Source organism: Mustela erminea, chromosome 14 (assembly GCF_009829155.1).
Source record: "Mustela erminea isolate mMusErm1 chromosome 14, mMusErm1.Pri, whole genome shotgun sequence".
Classification (NCBI taxonomy): Eukaryota; Metazoa; Chordata; class Mammalia; order Carnivora; family Mustelidae; genus Mustela; species Mustela erminea.
The window spans coordinates 75,540,489-75,554,391 of record NC_045627.1 but is presented as its reverse complement, the minus strand read 5'-3'; the positions used below and the strand labels follow the sequence as shown (position 1 = coordinate 75,554,391).

At 49.2% G+C, this 13,903-nt stretch overlaps 1 protein-coding gene across 1 annotated transcript in view; it reads right to left on the bottom strand.

Annotated features, from left to right (window-relative positions):
* HABP2 (hyaluronan binding protein 2) overlaps positions 1 to 13,484 on the bottom strand; it is a 31,951-nt gene extending 18,467 nt beyond the window's left edge. The window contains exons 1-2 of the mRNA XM_032313284.1: positions 13,330 to 13,484; positions 2,350 to 2,386 (exon numbers count right to left, since the gene is read on the bottom strand). Of these exons, the coding sequence (XP_032169175.1) occupies positions 2,350 to 2,386; positions 13,330 to 13,398 (106 nt within the window). The 5' untranslated portion in view covers positions 13,399 to 13,484. The remainder of the gene's footprint in view (positions 1 to 2,349; positions 2,387 to 13,329) is intronic.
* Between the last annotated feature and the right edge of the window lie 419 nt (positions 13,485 to 13,903).

The following is a 13,903-nucleotide window of genomic DNA, read 5'->3' as shown; positions in this document are numbered from 1 at the left end:
CAGACGGGTCCTCCGAGGGCCTCCCCCAAGCCCCAGCCCTGTTGGCCCGTATTTGACGCTTCCCATCCAGCTGACAGGGCAAGCTCAGCCGAGACCCTCACTGGCAGGCGGCAGGACAGCTGATGGATGGGCTTAGCTTGTGTTGCTGGGCAGAGCCCAGCCAGCTTTGAAGAGGCATTTCCGCAGGCCCGTTGGCTGTCACGGCACCTGCTTTGGGGAGATGAGCGGAGTCTTTGCTGTTTGATGGCCCCCTCCTCTTCCACCCACGGGGGACTGTGGCCCAGGCACCTTCTGCTCCCGCCAAACCCTCGCCATGTGCTGTGTCCAGCAAGACCAGCTACAGAAGCCGCTTGCCTGTGGACACTGGCATGGTGTTTCCTTGGCCACGCCGCTCTCTAAAGCCAGCTGGGATCTGACAAATTCCATCAAAGCACCACCCCCATGTGCAATTAGAGCAGACACTAACAGGAGCATTTTTAAAACCTAACCTGCTCTGTAGAAAGGCCCAGCTACACATCTCACCCCACTCCCTAGCCAAAGGTCGACCGAGCACCTCGAGACGGACTTGGGAGCCCGGGGATGGTGGGCTCCAGCGTCCCTTCAACTACTCACCAAACTGACAGAAGCTATTGACAGAGTTCTTCTAGAGCCTAGAATTTCACAAGGTTAAATCCAACACTCTCCACTCCCTCCTAAGCAGTCTGTGTTTAAAGCTGGCTAGTGATGGAGAACTTACTACCTCCCAAGGGCCCAAGAGCCCATTCAGATTTTTTTGATGACTTTGATGGTGAGGAAGTTCTCCTGTTTGCAGACCAAATCTGATCCTATTGCTTCTAATCTCTTTCATTAAAGCTAAAAGCCTTGTGAACACAGAGACTGATTCCTCCCTTTACTGTGATCCATGTTTAGTGGGGCCACTGCTTCCAGTTGTTCACGTTGTTCACTGCACAACTTCAGTGCCAGATTGTCAGAAACTCATGGTCACTGTAGATGTCTTCCACAATTTTCTGGAAGATGGCAATACCGTGTCTTGGGGTAAAGATACCTCTTAATTCTCAAAGTTGACCTCGTGGACTAGGGGCGGGTCTGCTTTTCAAATCCTTGAAGAGAATGAGGTTTCTGGACTCCTCTATGCTCCCCACCCACTGTGTGACCCCACAGTTCTGGAGCTCCATCTGTCTGACACCTGGTAGCTGAGTGGTGTGTGTTGAAGGCCACGGAGGGGGCAGCTCTCCCTGTCCCCTTGGCTTTGGACCCCCCGAACTCCACATGTGGATGCTGATGTGGGCAGCTGGGGGAGCCCCCCCCTCCCCGGAAACACAATTCCTCCAAGGACTAAATTATATGTTGTTGAGTTGGACAGTCTCCTTTGCACTGGAGAAAGACATAGACACTTTCAAAAGCCACATGCCATGCTCAATTCCACAAACATCCCCTGAGCATAATGAGTGGACAAAGATCAGACATCATCTATCTTGAGCCAGCCACGGCTTTGCTGCTGTCACATGGATTTTGACCAAGTTGTCCCCACCTTGACTCCAAATAAGCCCTTGACCCAAAGTTCAGACATGACTGCCATCTCCATGTGCTGTCTCCCTGGCTATGGTCCTCTGTGGGGTGACCAGCACAGGTCACCACCAGTGGCAATGCCAGTCTCCGCCCTGATGGGAGTTTTGCGTAGCATTTTCTCCCTTCGGTCTTGGAGCAGAGAAGGGAGACTTGGACCCAGAGTCAAAGACCAAGATTGGATGATGGCAGAAGGAGCAGCTATGCTTGGCTTGGGCACATCTGAGGGCACTGGGCAGTGGGTCATTGTTGGGGGTGCTGGTGGGAGGCCGCCACAGGGGCAGGTCAGCCTGGGGACTGCCTGCGTGGCACAGCACAGAGGACCTGGCTCCCCACCCAAGGGGTGGAGTGAGTTGGGGTCCAGGGTGGGCCTGCAGGGGGCCAGTAAGTGCCCAGTGCCACGCTGGCTTTGCATTGGCCTTTTCATCTCATCGCATCTCTAATGGTCTGTGTGACCTGTAGCCTCTCCTCCCAGGGCCTCGATTCCTCTCTCTGTAAAATGAAGAGATTTCACTGTACCAGCAATTTTTCCCTTGGGGTCCTGACGGGGGACCGGGGGTATCCATGGGCAACTCAGAATTGAATAAAGCATGGTGTTTGTGCACAGAGACAAAAATATTGGGAGTGCATTTTTCTGGGAAATTTCTCGAAAGGGGTCTACAACACATCTGAATCATTTGAACCCTGAGCTTGTGACAGCACTTACATGCGTGGGCCTGCTTTCTTCCATCCCAGAACCAGCCTGTAGTTTGTGAGGAGCCCCAGGGCGATCCACACACTCACCTGGGTCCGGGTCTAGGAGTAAAGACATCAGGGAGAACTGAAAAAAACAAAACAAAACAAAGATAAACCCACACAGGGCTGAGCTAGGTCAAGTCAGCTGACTGGCTGGATGCCTCCCTGACTTATGGGGCTCGTGCTCACCTGCTCTCCTGCTGGAACCTGGCTGCCCAGGTATGGACAATCTGTCCATGATAGGGATTAGCATGGATTGAGCATCTCCTGTCTGCCTGATTGTGCGTTGCTGCATCTCATTCTTATAAGAGCCGTCTGAAGAGGCTTTTGTCTGCCCATTGACAGATGAGAAATTTGAGGCTCAGAGGTCACACAGTTGTGATAGAATTCAGATTCACACTCAAGTCTAGGTGATGGTCTTGGTTGACAGCTCCTTGGACTGGGGATGGACACATGCTTAAAACTCTCCAGTGGCTTCCCATTGTTCTTAGAATAAAATACAAACACCAGCCACAACTTATAAACCTCCTTCCATACCCTTCCCTTCCACTGACACTTACTAATCTCCAGCCACATGTGGGTTCCAACTAGCACTAGCCAAGCTCCCCTCACCCCAGGGCCTTTGCACTTGCTCTTCCTCCTGCTTGGAAAGCTGTCTCCATGACCATCAAGGTTCCAGCTTAAATGCCATCTTCTCAAGGAGGACTTCCCCAACTCCCCTATGGGTATGACCCCTCCCTCATTGTTTCATCACTATGTCCATTCATTTGCTCCACAGTTCTTATTGCGACACATAGTTTACATCTGTTTATCTGCACGCTATCTGTTTCTCACATTGCCTCTGTCCTCCAGAAAGGCAAAGACCTTGTCTGTTTCATCACTGATGTATTACCCCATACTGAGCATAGCGCTTGGCGCACGGCAATCCTCAAAGAGTTTTTGCTGAATAAATAAATAGTGTTATGAACAGTTCCTTCTAGAATGCAGTACTTACCGGAAAAAGAAAGCATTACTCATTTAATAGCTGGAACGTTTACTTTTACTTAATTCAAGGGTCAGCAAACTAAGGCCCCTGGGGCCAAACCCGGAAATGTGGCTTTACAAATTGAATTTGATTGGGACGCAGCCATGCTCGTTTTTAAGTATTCTTTGAAACCTCTTTTGTGCTATACCGTCGAAGTCGTGACAGAGACCAGACAGCCTCAAAGATTTCCTATCTGGCACTTTACAAAGTTTGCTGCCCTCCTATTTAAAAAAAGAAGTTTCTAGCCCCTGACAGGTCTCCCTTTGGGTCTTAGCCACCAAAAAGTTGTGGTCAATGTGGTCATCCCTTTGGGTCTTAGCCACCAAAAAGCTGTGGTCAATGTGGTCATCTTCCCAGTACCCACATCAACCTTCCTCTCCCCGCAGTTTGATTTTCTGTTTGATTTTCTGTTTTACTGTCAGCCTCTTTAACCATTTTGGGAATTAGGCAGATGGACAATAAATTAGAAAAGACAGGAAAAAGAAAGAATGCGTCCTGATGGGAGGTACCGAGCATACAGCATCAACATGTGGGATTCTTGACAAAAATGCTTATCCTGTGTCTGTCCATGAGGAATACGACAGGTGCAGACAGTGGCCATTTCAACAAAACAACCAGCTTCGACCCTACAAAAATGTCAGTGTGTGTCATAAAGACTAAGAAGTTGGGAAGGCTGTTTTTGTTTTTGTTTTTTTAAATGAAACTAAAGAGACCTGACAACCCAATGCAGGGAGTGATCCTTGATTTAAAAAAGAAAAAAAGTTATAAAAGACATTATTGGGGTAACCGGGAAACCCAAATATAAACTCATATTAAAGAATATTAGTGTATCAATGTGGAACTTCTCGAGAATGATAATGGCATTGGGAATATATCTGTATTCACGCTCAGTGTGTTGTTCCTTCCACCCTCTGTAGACTGGACAACATCTACCACACACAGCTGAGGAGGGGGGTAGGTGCAGAGCGCTGAGGACGTTTGCTCTCTGGACGATGCCTGTCCCTGTTTAATTGCCTCGCGGCCACCTGGCTTGGTTTCTGCAAAGAATGAGACAAAGGCTGGGCATTTTGTTTGGGAAGGGGGTTCCGAATGGGGAGCCTGACAGAGGAAGGCTGAGTTCGGGTCTCAGGGGGTATTCCCAGACCCCAGGTCTTGGGGTCTTGAACGGGGAGCATCTGATGCTGACCCCTCCAGGCTTGAGGGGCAGGGTGGTGCCAAAAGAGGGGTATGAGACAGCCCCAGATGCCAACGTTACCCCTCCTGCCAATTCGGCCTTGATCCTGTCCCTTACCCCACCTCAGCTTCCCTCCATGGAGCTTATCCGGAGCTTGTCTACCCATTATTTGCCCAGCCCAGAGGCGGTACCACCTGAATTCTCCCATATAAACTGCCATGCCTGTTCACTGTCGGCCCCGAGAAGTGGGCAGGACAGGAGGGAGGACTTGGAGGAACAGATTTCCTCTGCACCCAGTGCGGAAAAGGCCCTCTGACACCTGTGCCTGGGCCAGAGCCCCAGATCGCGGCTCTGACCCGGACCAGGAGGCCTGGCCAGATGCTGCGCCGCCCACAGCCAGCAGGTGGCAGACGTGCCCTTTCCAGGAGCAAGTGCGGGCGCTCTGAGGGTTCCCGAACAAAAAGAAAGGGGGACCTTTCTGGGCTGGGGGCCCTGAGGATCCCACTGGGTCTCGCAGAGTCGGAAGCTGCTGCAGTTCAGCTGTGCAGCCTCGGCTGTGTGTCAGGGGGTGCCAGGGATCCGGAGCCGGCCCACTCGTTTTGTGAATCACTGGGTCCTCCAGCAGAGGCCGCAGTGAAACGCAGAAACGGGGTGCCCTGGCACAGGCTGGGTAACTGGGGCTCCAGGTGGGAAAGGCCGGGCCAGTGGTCATTGTTTACGCCGGACGTCTGGATCCTGAAACTAACCTGGGTGGCGGGGCCAGGGGACTGGGTGGGCACAATATTTGCCTCTTTTCATCCCATGGTGGCATTCCATTTTTCCACGGTGGCGGGGAAATGAAACAGCTCCTAATCCTGGGACTGGAAATCCAAGGAGGAAGACCCCGAAAGCAAAAGGATTAAGAAGAAAGAGGAGACAACTGTCGTCTCAGTCGACGTGTGCTGACAGCTGACAGTGTGCCAAGTGACGGATGCGCGTTTGGTCTCACTTGCTGTACACAAACCTTGGTCATTGAGGTTCTATAATTATGCCCATTTTAGAGGCGAGCAAACAGATGGGCAGAGATTAAGCTGCCCAGAGGAGCTCGGCTGGCCCACTGTGCAGCCAGGATAGAACGGGGCCGGCCAGCCGTCAGGGTCCTCGGTCTTAATCTCCATTACGACGGGGGATGAGGGCGCCATGGCAAGCATTTGCTGGGAAGGAAGAATGAAGAAGAAAACAGAAGAGCTACCTAAGTCGGAGAGAGGCAGGGCATGGAACTGGGTGATGAGATCAGACCCCTGTCCTGTCCCAGGAAAGGCCTGTTCAGACTAGCCCAGGCCTGGCAGGACACAGAGAGGGCCAGCGGGCACCAGTGACAGCTGCTGAAGGTACAAAAGTCAGCTCCAGCCTCGCCGGTCCACTGTGGCTAATGCAGCTCAACGCACATCTCCACCCAGATTGGGGGGCCTGCTAGCCACGGCCAGCTTCTTCCACCACTTGTATTCCTCGTCTCAAAAGGGCTAAAATAGCAACTTCTAGTGTCTTCTAGGCTAAGGTTGGTTAGTGGGAAAGATAAAGAGGGCAGAGAAAAAGATATTGTCTCTGAGTCTTACTGATTTACGGTGTAGTCTCCTTGGGGGTGAGGAGCATTGAAGTTTAATCTGCTTTGTCCTCTCTTTAATCTAGTTTAATCTTTTTCTAGACTATTTCAATTCTGGTTCTTCCCCTACCTTTCAGAACTCTAGATCTTCTAGAAAACAAACCAAAAGGCAGAAGCCAAAACCCTGAGTCAATGAATTCCAAGCTTGGAAAGCAGAAGATGGGATATGGGGAGCTAGACCTGTCCCTTGGGGCCAGAAGCTTGGCTTGGTGTGAACAAACAACAGAGAAACCTTTCCCCGGGTAGGTAAAAAATGGGGACCCTGATCCCACCATCCCTTCCTCTTGGATGTTCTACCACAACCTGGTGGTAGATCAATGAGGAAGAATTGCATTTGTCCCGGGGACAGCTGTGTGGGATAGAAGTCTGCCCTGTGGCCTGGTGAAGCTGCAGCCTTGGGACTGGAAAGTGAGCCAGAGGCAGGAGTGCGCAGTTCAGCAGGCCAGTCCTCACTGTTGGACAAAGAGCTCAAGGTCAGGGTGAGAGGTGGCAGTGACAGAGGACAGAGGTTGTTAGGATTCCGGTCACCATCCCAACTATTGCCCCATACCTTCCCCACACTGGGACTCCTGCTCCAGACAAGCGAAGTGATGAAATTAACAGTTGTGCAAAGCCACTTACACCTTTTCCCAAAAAAAAAAAAAAAAGGAATAAAATACGCATAACCCAGTACTTTTTAACTTGAACCGTTTGTAAATGGGCTATTCAGAAACATTAGCCACATTTCCGTTGTGCCTAACGGTCTCTGCTCTCTTTACCCAAAACTTTCTCATCATCCCCAGCAGAAAGTCTGTAGTCATTAGACAACAACGCTTTCCTCCCTGCCCACAGCCCACCTGTGTTGTCTTTTCTGTCTCTAGATTTGCCTACTCGAGGTACTGCGTTATGTGTGGAATCCCAGTGTCTGTCCTTGTGACTGGATTTGTTTCACGAGGTATAATGTTCTCGAGGTTCGTGTTGGTAGCGTATATCCAAATTTCATTCCTTCAAAGGCAGAGTCGGATCCATTGTATATCCATTTGGTTTATCCCTTCGTGTGTTGAGGAACACGACTTTAATCGGAAGCCCCCGGCAAGGAGGCAAGGCTCTAAGACAGAGGGAACATAGGGAGGCCAAAGAAGAAAGCCCTGTCTAGTTGTGTGGGTGGGTGGTTTCCTTCTTGGGAGCCTGGGCGAAGCCGGACCATAGTGACCAGCAAGGAGCGGGTCTAGAGCCTTCTTGTAAGGAGTAGGAAGCTAAGGCCCGGGGTGTTGGAGTGTGAAGTATCCCTTTAAGGACCTGAGCTGACTGGGGCAGGGGAGGGACTCAAGACCTGACCGCCTTTTTCTGAAGTCAGTCTCCTGTGCCTGGCTTGGAGGCGCTCTGTACAGCTTCTCTGCTTTCAAGCTCAGAGCTGTAGAGCCCACCGAGACCCCCACCCTGGTAAGTAGGGGCTGGACTGACTGTAGCTTCACGTGACAAGCAGAGAGGGGGTGGGGTGGAGGGGGGAGTTCCATGACAGTTGTCATTCTTGGCTGGAGAGCTGGATGGAAATTCAGATTCCGGGGCTCGATCTGCAGGCGTCTTATGTCTCTGGGTCTGGAGTAAGCCTAGAACATGAATTTCAAACCAGTACCCAGGTGACTTTACCCTCAGCCTCACTTTGATTGTATCTGCCTTAGGCATGAAGCTCCTGGCCAAGGAAACTGGGGGCTGATATTTGCTCCTATGCAAGGCATTGGAATCCCTCTGTGCCTCAGTTTTCCCAATTGTAAAACTAAAAATTTCCTTGCCTTGATGTTTTATTCAAGGGGATGCGGTTGCTCCCGGGGAGTGTAGTTTCAAGGAATTGGGGAGGATTGAAGGTTAGAGAGTAAGGTCATTCGGGATGGGGAGATTGCATAAAAACACTCCTTTCTAGATGTGATATGCAGTTGGAAGGCCGTTGGAAAGGCAAATGAACAAATAAAACAAAAGAGTAGGATGGGGCTGAGGCCGGCCATAGGAGCATAACCCCTCAAGTTAACCTGGGCCAGCTGGCCTCAGCAAATAGCTCAGGGGCTCAGAAAAGGAGCTTCCCCCTGATGGGAACCCAGTCCAGCCCCAAAGCTGTGTCTTCTAGGCGGGACCCAGGGATCCCCAGGCTGATGATGTGGGCGGTGCTTGGCCAGGGCGTGGCAGCCAACACAGCAGGAGGCTGTCACTCCCTTCCCAATTTTACTGTCAACCCTTAGAAAGCCATCCCAAAGAAAAACTCGCTGGAGCAGGTAAGTCTCTACCCCCACCCCCACCCCCCCCCCGCTCCGTGCTAGTCCCCTCTTCCCACAAGGAGAAAGCAGGCTTGAGGCTCTGACCATCTATGTGACAAGTGTAGCCAGTAAGAATTCAATGACATCATTTTCTGTGATTTTTGTTTTTCCATTTATAGTAGTGACAATTTCCTCTGAAAATAAATCTATCGAGATAGAGAAAAGGTAAGTATGTGTAAGGAACATATTAAGAAACGGGCTTGGGCTTTAACAAGATTTCATTCATGAGTAAAGTCTGAAAACACTGAACTGATTGGTTAGCCATCTGGCAAGCCTCGATGCTTCTGGGGTTAGAAAGAAAAACTTTAGGGACTGTGGAAGTTGCCTCCAGGTGGGAGTAACTTTGTCGCCTGCTGGAAGCTGGAGTCTGAGACCACTGCGTCTTTTGACGCCTTCCACACCACACTGAATGTTCTCCTTTGTTCTTGGGTAGCCCCTGACCTGGCCAGCCTCTAGCACAGGGGTCGTGAGCTTGGAACTGGGATTGGGCAGACTTGGGTTTGAATCCGAACTCTGTAACCGCGCCCCGCCCCCTGCCCAGCCCCAGGCTGCCGTCTACAGCAGATCATTGAACTTTTCTATAGCTTAGTTTCTTATTTGTCCAATGAGGGTGACATGGTCCCTAACTTGTGGGGCTATTGGGAAAGTTTAATGAGATCATAAGCAGTAGGCACATGATAGCTGATACACGGTAGAGACTTAGTAAACTTAATAAATGGTTGCCACTATGATTATGATTATTAGCCTCTGTTGTCTATGAGTTTGAGTTTCTTTCTTTTTTTCTTTTTCTTTTTTCCCCCTTCCTTCCTTGCTTCCTTCTCTTTCTTCTTCCTTCCTACCTTCTTTCTTCCTTTCTTTCTCTCTTGTGGGCATGACTGAGGAGGGTTCCCTAAGCATAAACTCTTTCTGGGATATGTTTGTTGGGTCAGAGGCACTTCACACCAACCCCCCAACCCCCACCCCTTCATTTTTCCTGGGATCCTTGCCAGGTCCTAAGCCAGAAAACCTTGTTATATTAATTATGAAGAAAAGCATGTTTTATTTAAAATCCCGGCTGCCGAATATTCTGCCATGCTGTTTCTCTGTGACAGCAGCATGGCTTTTGCATTTAGGGAACCCTAATGAATTTCAAATATAAATATATCTGTGCTTATCTACACATGCGATTTCCTGCGACCTGATTTCCCTAAATACCAGTGCACACCGCCAAAGCTAATGAGTTGAAATTGTGCTTTGGATCAGTCAAAAAAAAAAAAAAAGTATGAGAAGTCGCAGTGAAATTCAGTCACTGTCTTTTCTATAAGACTCTGTGTGGGTTCCAGCAAGAGAGAGGGATGTCCCTCCTGGGTTTGAAAGAGACTTGAACATTCTGGAACACTGAAGCTTAGAAAGGGGTGGCCTGTATCTTCCCATCAAAGGCCTGGTTTAGTCCTGGGGGACGTGCAGGTTTGGATGCTCAAATGAATCAGACATTGAGCCCAGTTATGTGACCATCCAAAACTGATTCCAATTCTTCAACATCCACACTGTTTCTGCGTCATAACAGACACACAGGGCTCCCTCTTGTTTCTTTCTCTCTCTCCAAGCTAGAACCCATCAGATAATGAACATCTGTCAAGCAAAAAGGTGTCAACAGTAGAAAGTGGTAAGGCCTATGGACTCGGGAGCTTGAGTTTCCTCTAAAAATGAGAGCAATAGCCCCTCATCTAGTTGGTGCCAAGCAAGAATGTGAGCCCCATGTTACTAAAATGTTTTCAAGAGAAGCTCGGAATTTATATTTCTATGTAAAATGTTCTGATTTGCAAATGTCACCTAGCAATTGAAAGGAAATTAAAATACTCTTAGGCTGACCTTCTACCCACCAAATAAAACTCAGGCTGTGAGCAGAGTGTACCCCAAGTTGCCAATCTGTAGACTCCAGCCTGTTCAAAAATTTCTGCGGTGCTCTGCCTGGGAGGAGGATCGAGTTCTGGAGTTCTTAGGTCTCAACGCTAAGGTTTAAAATATCCAGAAGTGGGAGCAAACACACTGGGGAGAGGAAGAGCCTTTGTCGTCTGTCCTCTCTGGGGATGGGCTGAGCTAAGTAGGGCAGGCCTGAAGAAGCCTTGTCCTCTGGCTTCTGACCCTGGAAGAGGTGAAATTCCACTATGACCAAGACCAGAGGCACCCCCAAATCACCCAAGAAGCAGAGCAAGAAGAGATTTCTGAACCCTGGATGGCGGTGCCCATGCTTCACGGAGTTGAGCGGGCTTCCTGTAATGGAGGAGGAGTTGGGCAGATCTGGGCCTCAATCCTGGCTGGGAAGTTAGTTGAACAACTTTGGGTCTGATTCTCACCCATCAAATGGGGACAACCCTACAAGGCTGTGCTGGTGACAGATGTTCATTAAGGAAAACCAAATGTAGCTCCAGCCAGGAAGAAGCCATGGCTGCCTCTCTGGTGTTGACGGCCATCACGTTTGACCTATACATCTTTGGATCATGGGTATCTGAATAAAAATCTAAGTTAGATGAGCTCATAGAGAAAACATTATAAGGTTTGCTGCATGACCTAAATTCAAGGGAGAGTGTCCACACATCCTTCCAAAGGATAGTGATCACAGGCCTTGTGAATGCTTTTCTCTAAGTTCCAGAAGCACGTGGAGCCATTATACCCCAACCAGTACACAGACTCCCAGTTTAAGAGATTCCTGTTCCCACACAAAGGACCATGCCCCTGAAGCTCTGTGGACAGAAGAAATCTCATCTTTAACCGGGATCCAGGCAAAAGACTTGATCCAGACAGTGGACAGCAGCCCATAGTCTAGAGCTCAGCTCTGCCACTTCCCAGGGGTATGACTTGAGGCTAAGCTGTCCTTCATCTCACCAGTAAAATGGGAGCAATAAAGGTACCTTCTTCTCTGGGTGTTTCCCGAGATGAACTAAGCCACGGGAAACACAGAGCCCAGCTCACAGGACTTCTCATTAAATGATAGCAGTTGGTTATTATTTTTAGCTATGTGGGGTAGGAGACGCTCCCCAGCCCATCTGGCTGCGTGGCTTCCTCCCCGCAATGATCTCCCAAACTCTCCAAAGCATCTGAGCAAATTGGCCACTTTCCTCTGGATGTCTGTGGCCTGGCCCGTGGAACGCAAGCCGCCTTCCCAACCACCTGTCTGGCACACATCTGGGGTAAGAAAACATTCCAAAGCCCTGAATCCTCTCTCTGGAACTGACTAAGCTCATTGCCTGAAGGCTATCTCTCATATTTTCTCTTTTATCCATTATTGACTTATAATTTCATTGCTAACCCTAAAAATTCACTGGGGCTTACAAAAAAGGGATTTTGGGGGACCATCATCGTTTTGTGAATTTCAAACAGACTGCATCAGCCCTCTCCTTGCCTGCAAACTTTAGGCTCTATTTCTTTCTGATGTATACTTTCTCTGGGCCCCATGTGCACCTCTGATAATTTCCACCTCTTCTTCTAGACCTGTGCAATTTCTGCTGGGCCTCTGCCCCAGACATCCAACAAGCAATCAAATGAGGTGAGGGCTTGAAGATTTGTAAATTGCAACCCCAGTGCACATATACAAGTCATCACTGTGAAAGAGAACTCTCTCAGAGGTGAGACACCTGACAGGTTAATATGGGGCTAAGGTAAGTGTCTGAGGACAGTTTGCCAAAAGGGAAGGAGAGGCTCTTGTTTTTGAAGTATCGATCAGAAAACCTAAAACTGAACCTGCTTCCTACAGGAAAAACTCTACGGAGTAAAATGGGAGATAAAATGCAAAGGTATTTCATAAGATAAAGAGAGTATGACTTTTAATTCGGTTCCTGTCCCCTCTTCCTTCTCTACCCACCAACACCCTGCCCCGACGCACAGCCCAAAGGAGCGCATTCTTTGATTTTTACAGAGAAGTTGTATTCATTCTGGAAATTTTGAGGGAAAAGAGCTAACATTTATTGAAAGGCAATGCATAGCCTCATTCAATCAGCCGTGGCCCTCCCCAGATCAGTAAGAGATTATCACTTGGTTTGCAGTAGAAGAAACTGAGGTTCCGAGAGATTATGTTGCCTGCCCAATATCCCACAGCTAGAACGTAGCAAAGCTGCGACTCAAGGCACTGGCTCCCAGACCCACACTCTTGCCTAAACCACATCCAGGAGGGAACGCCAGAAGGCCCTGCTTCTGTTGATGGCCCCTCTCCTGCGCCCATAGAGATCCAGTCAGTACTTCAGGATCACAATGGCACATAGCAGGACCCAACGTCTCCTCTACCCCTCTGCTCCCAAATGCCTAGAGCCCCAGGCAAGACCATTGGATGGCATTTCCTTTCCCTCCTCACCACTACCTCCCTTGGGTCTCTTCTTCCCCTTCCTGCCCCATCTACTAGGGTCCTGTGAAAAGAGAGAAACAATATTACCCACGTTTCTCCAAAACGAATTCGTCTAAATAAACCTATGGCTGGCATCGTATGCAACCGACAAGATTTTCCTCTAGAGCCAAATCACAGGGGATCTTACCATCATGTTGCCTGAAATGGCCAGAAAATTGTGTCAGTCTGTCAATAGGTACTAGGAGAGTCAATGGCTTTCAAAGGCATCTCAAAGGGTTCTCCAAGATCCACCCCAGATCACAGCCCATTATCTTAGCTGATTTTCTCACTCAGTCCCTTTAGTTGGAAGGTGCTCACAGAGACTCTCCTTCAAGAGGGCTCAAGTCAGTTGCATGGCCCAGTGGAATGGACTGCTCAACAGCAGCAACCAACGTCCCAGGTGTGCATTGACGTTTAGAATCAAGCCATATACAACATGGCAACACCAGCCCTTCACAACTGACGTTTCTAGTCACTCCTGGCCCTTTGGTCCTCTTCATAACCTCAGTCTCTCCACTACAGATATTTGAAAGCAACACTTACCCCGATGGCTGTCTTCCCTGCTAGAACCATTAACAGCAGAATATGGAGAAGAGACATGCTGGCAAACATCTACGCAGTCTAAGAACCCTTGCGTGGCCCGACGCACAATTTCTTTTGTTGTCTGTGCCTTTGGGAGGGAAATGTCAGTCTCTAGGGATTCAGGAACACATGAAGAGGATGCCAATTATTAACTAGGCATCAAATACTGTTTAATGTTTAATGTTTTGCAAACCAACTATCTTGATTAAACAAATGGTAACTTTGCAGCTAGGCTGAGTCACAGGGGTGGTTTCTTTTCTGGGGAGAAAGTCTCCAAAGAAAGTGGCAGAGTTCAAGAGCCCTGGCCCCTGCGTGCACCCCGGGGGCCTCTGAGGGTTCACTGCAGAAGGTCCGAGAGTTAACTACCATCCTAGTGGCAGGATGAAAGCCCCGGCTCGGGTAAGGCTTCTGCTATAGGCCTTGGCCATTGCTGATTCAGACAGAATGTTAACAGAGTTCTGATTCATCAAATCTCAAACAGAATTAAGGCATGGATGGGCTCCTAATAACATCACACTTTCTATTCATGAAAGAT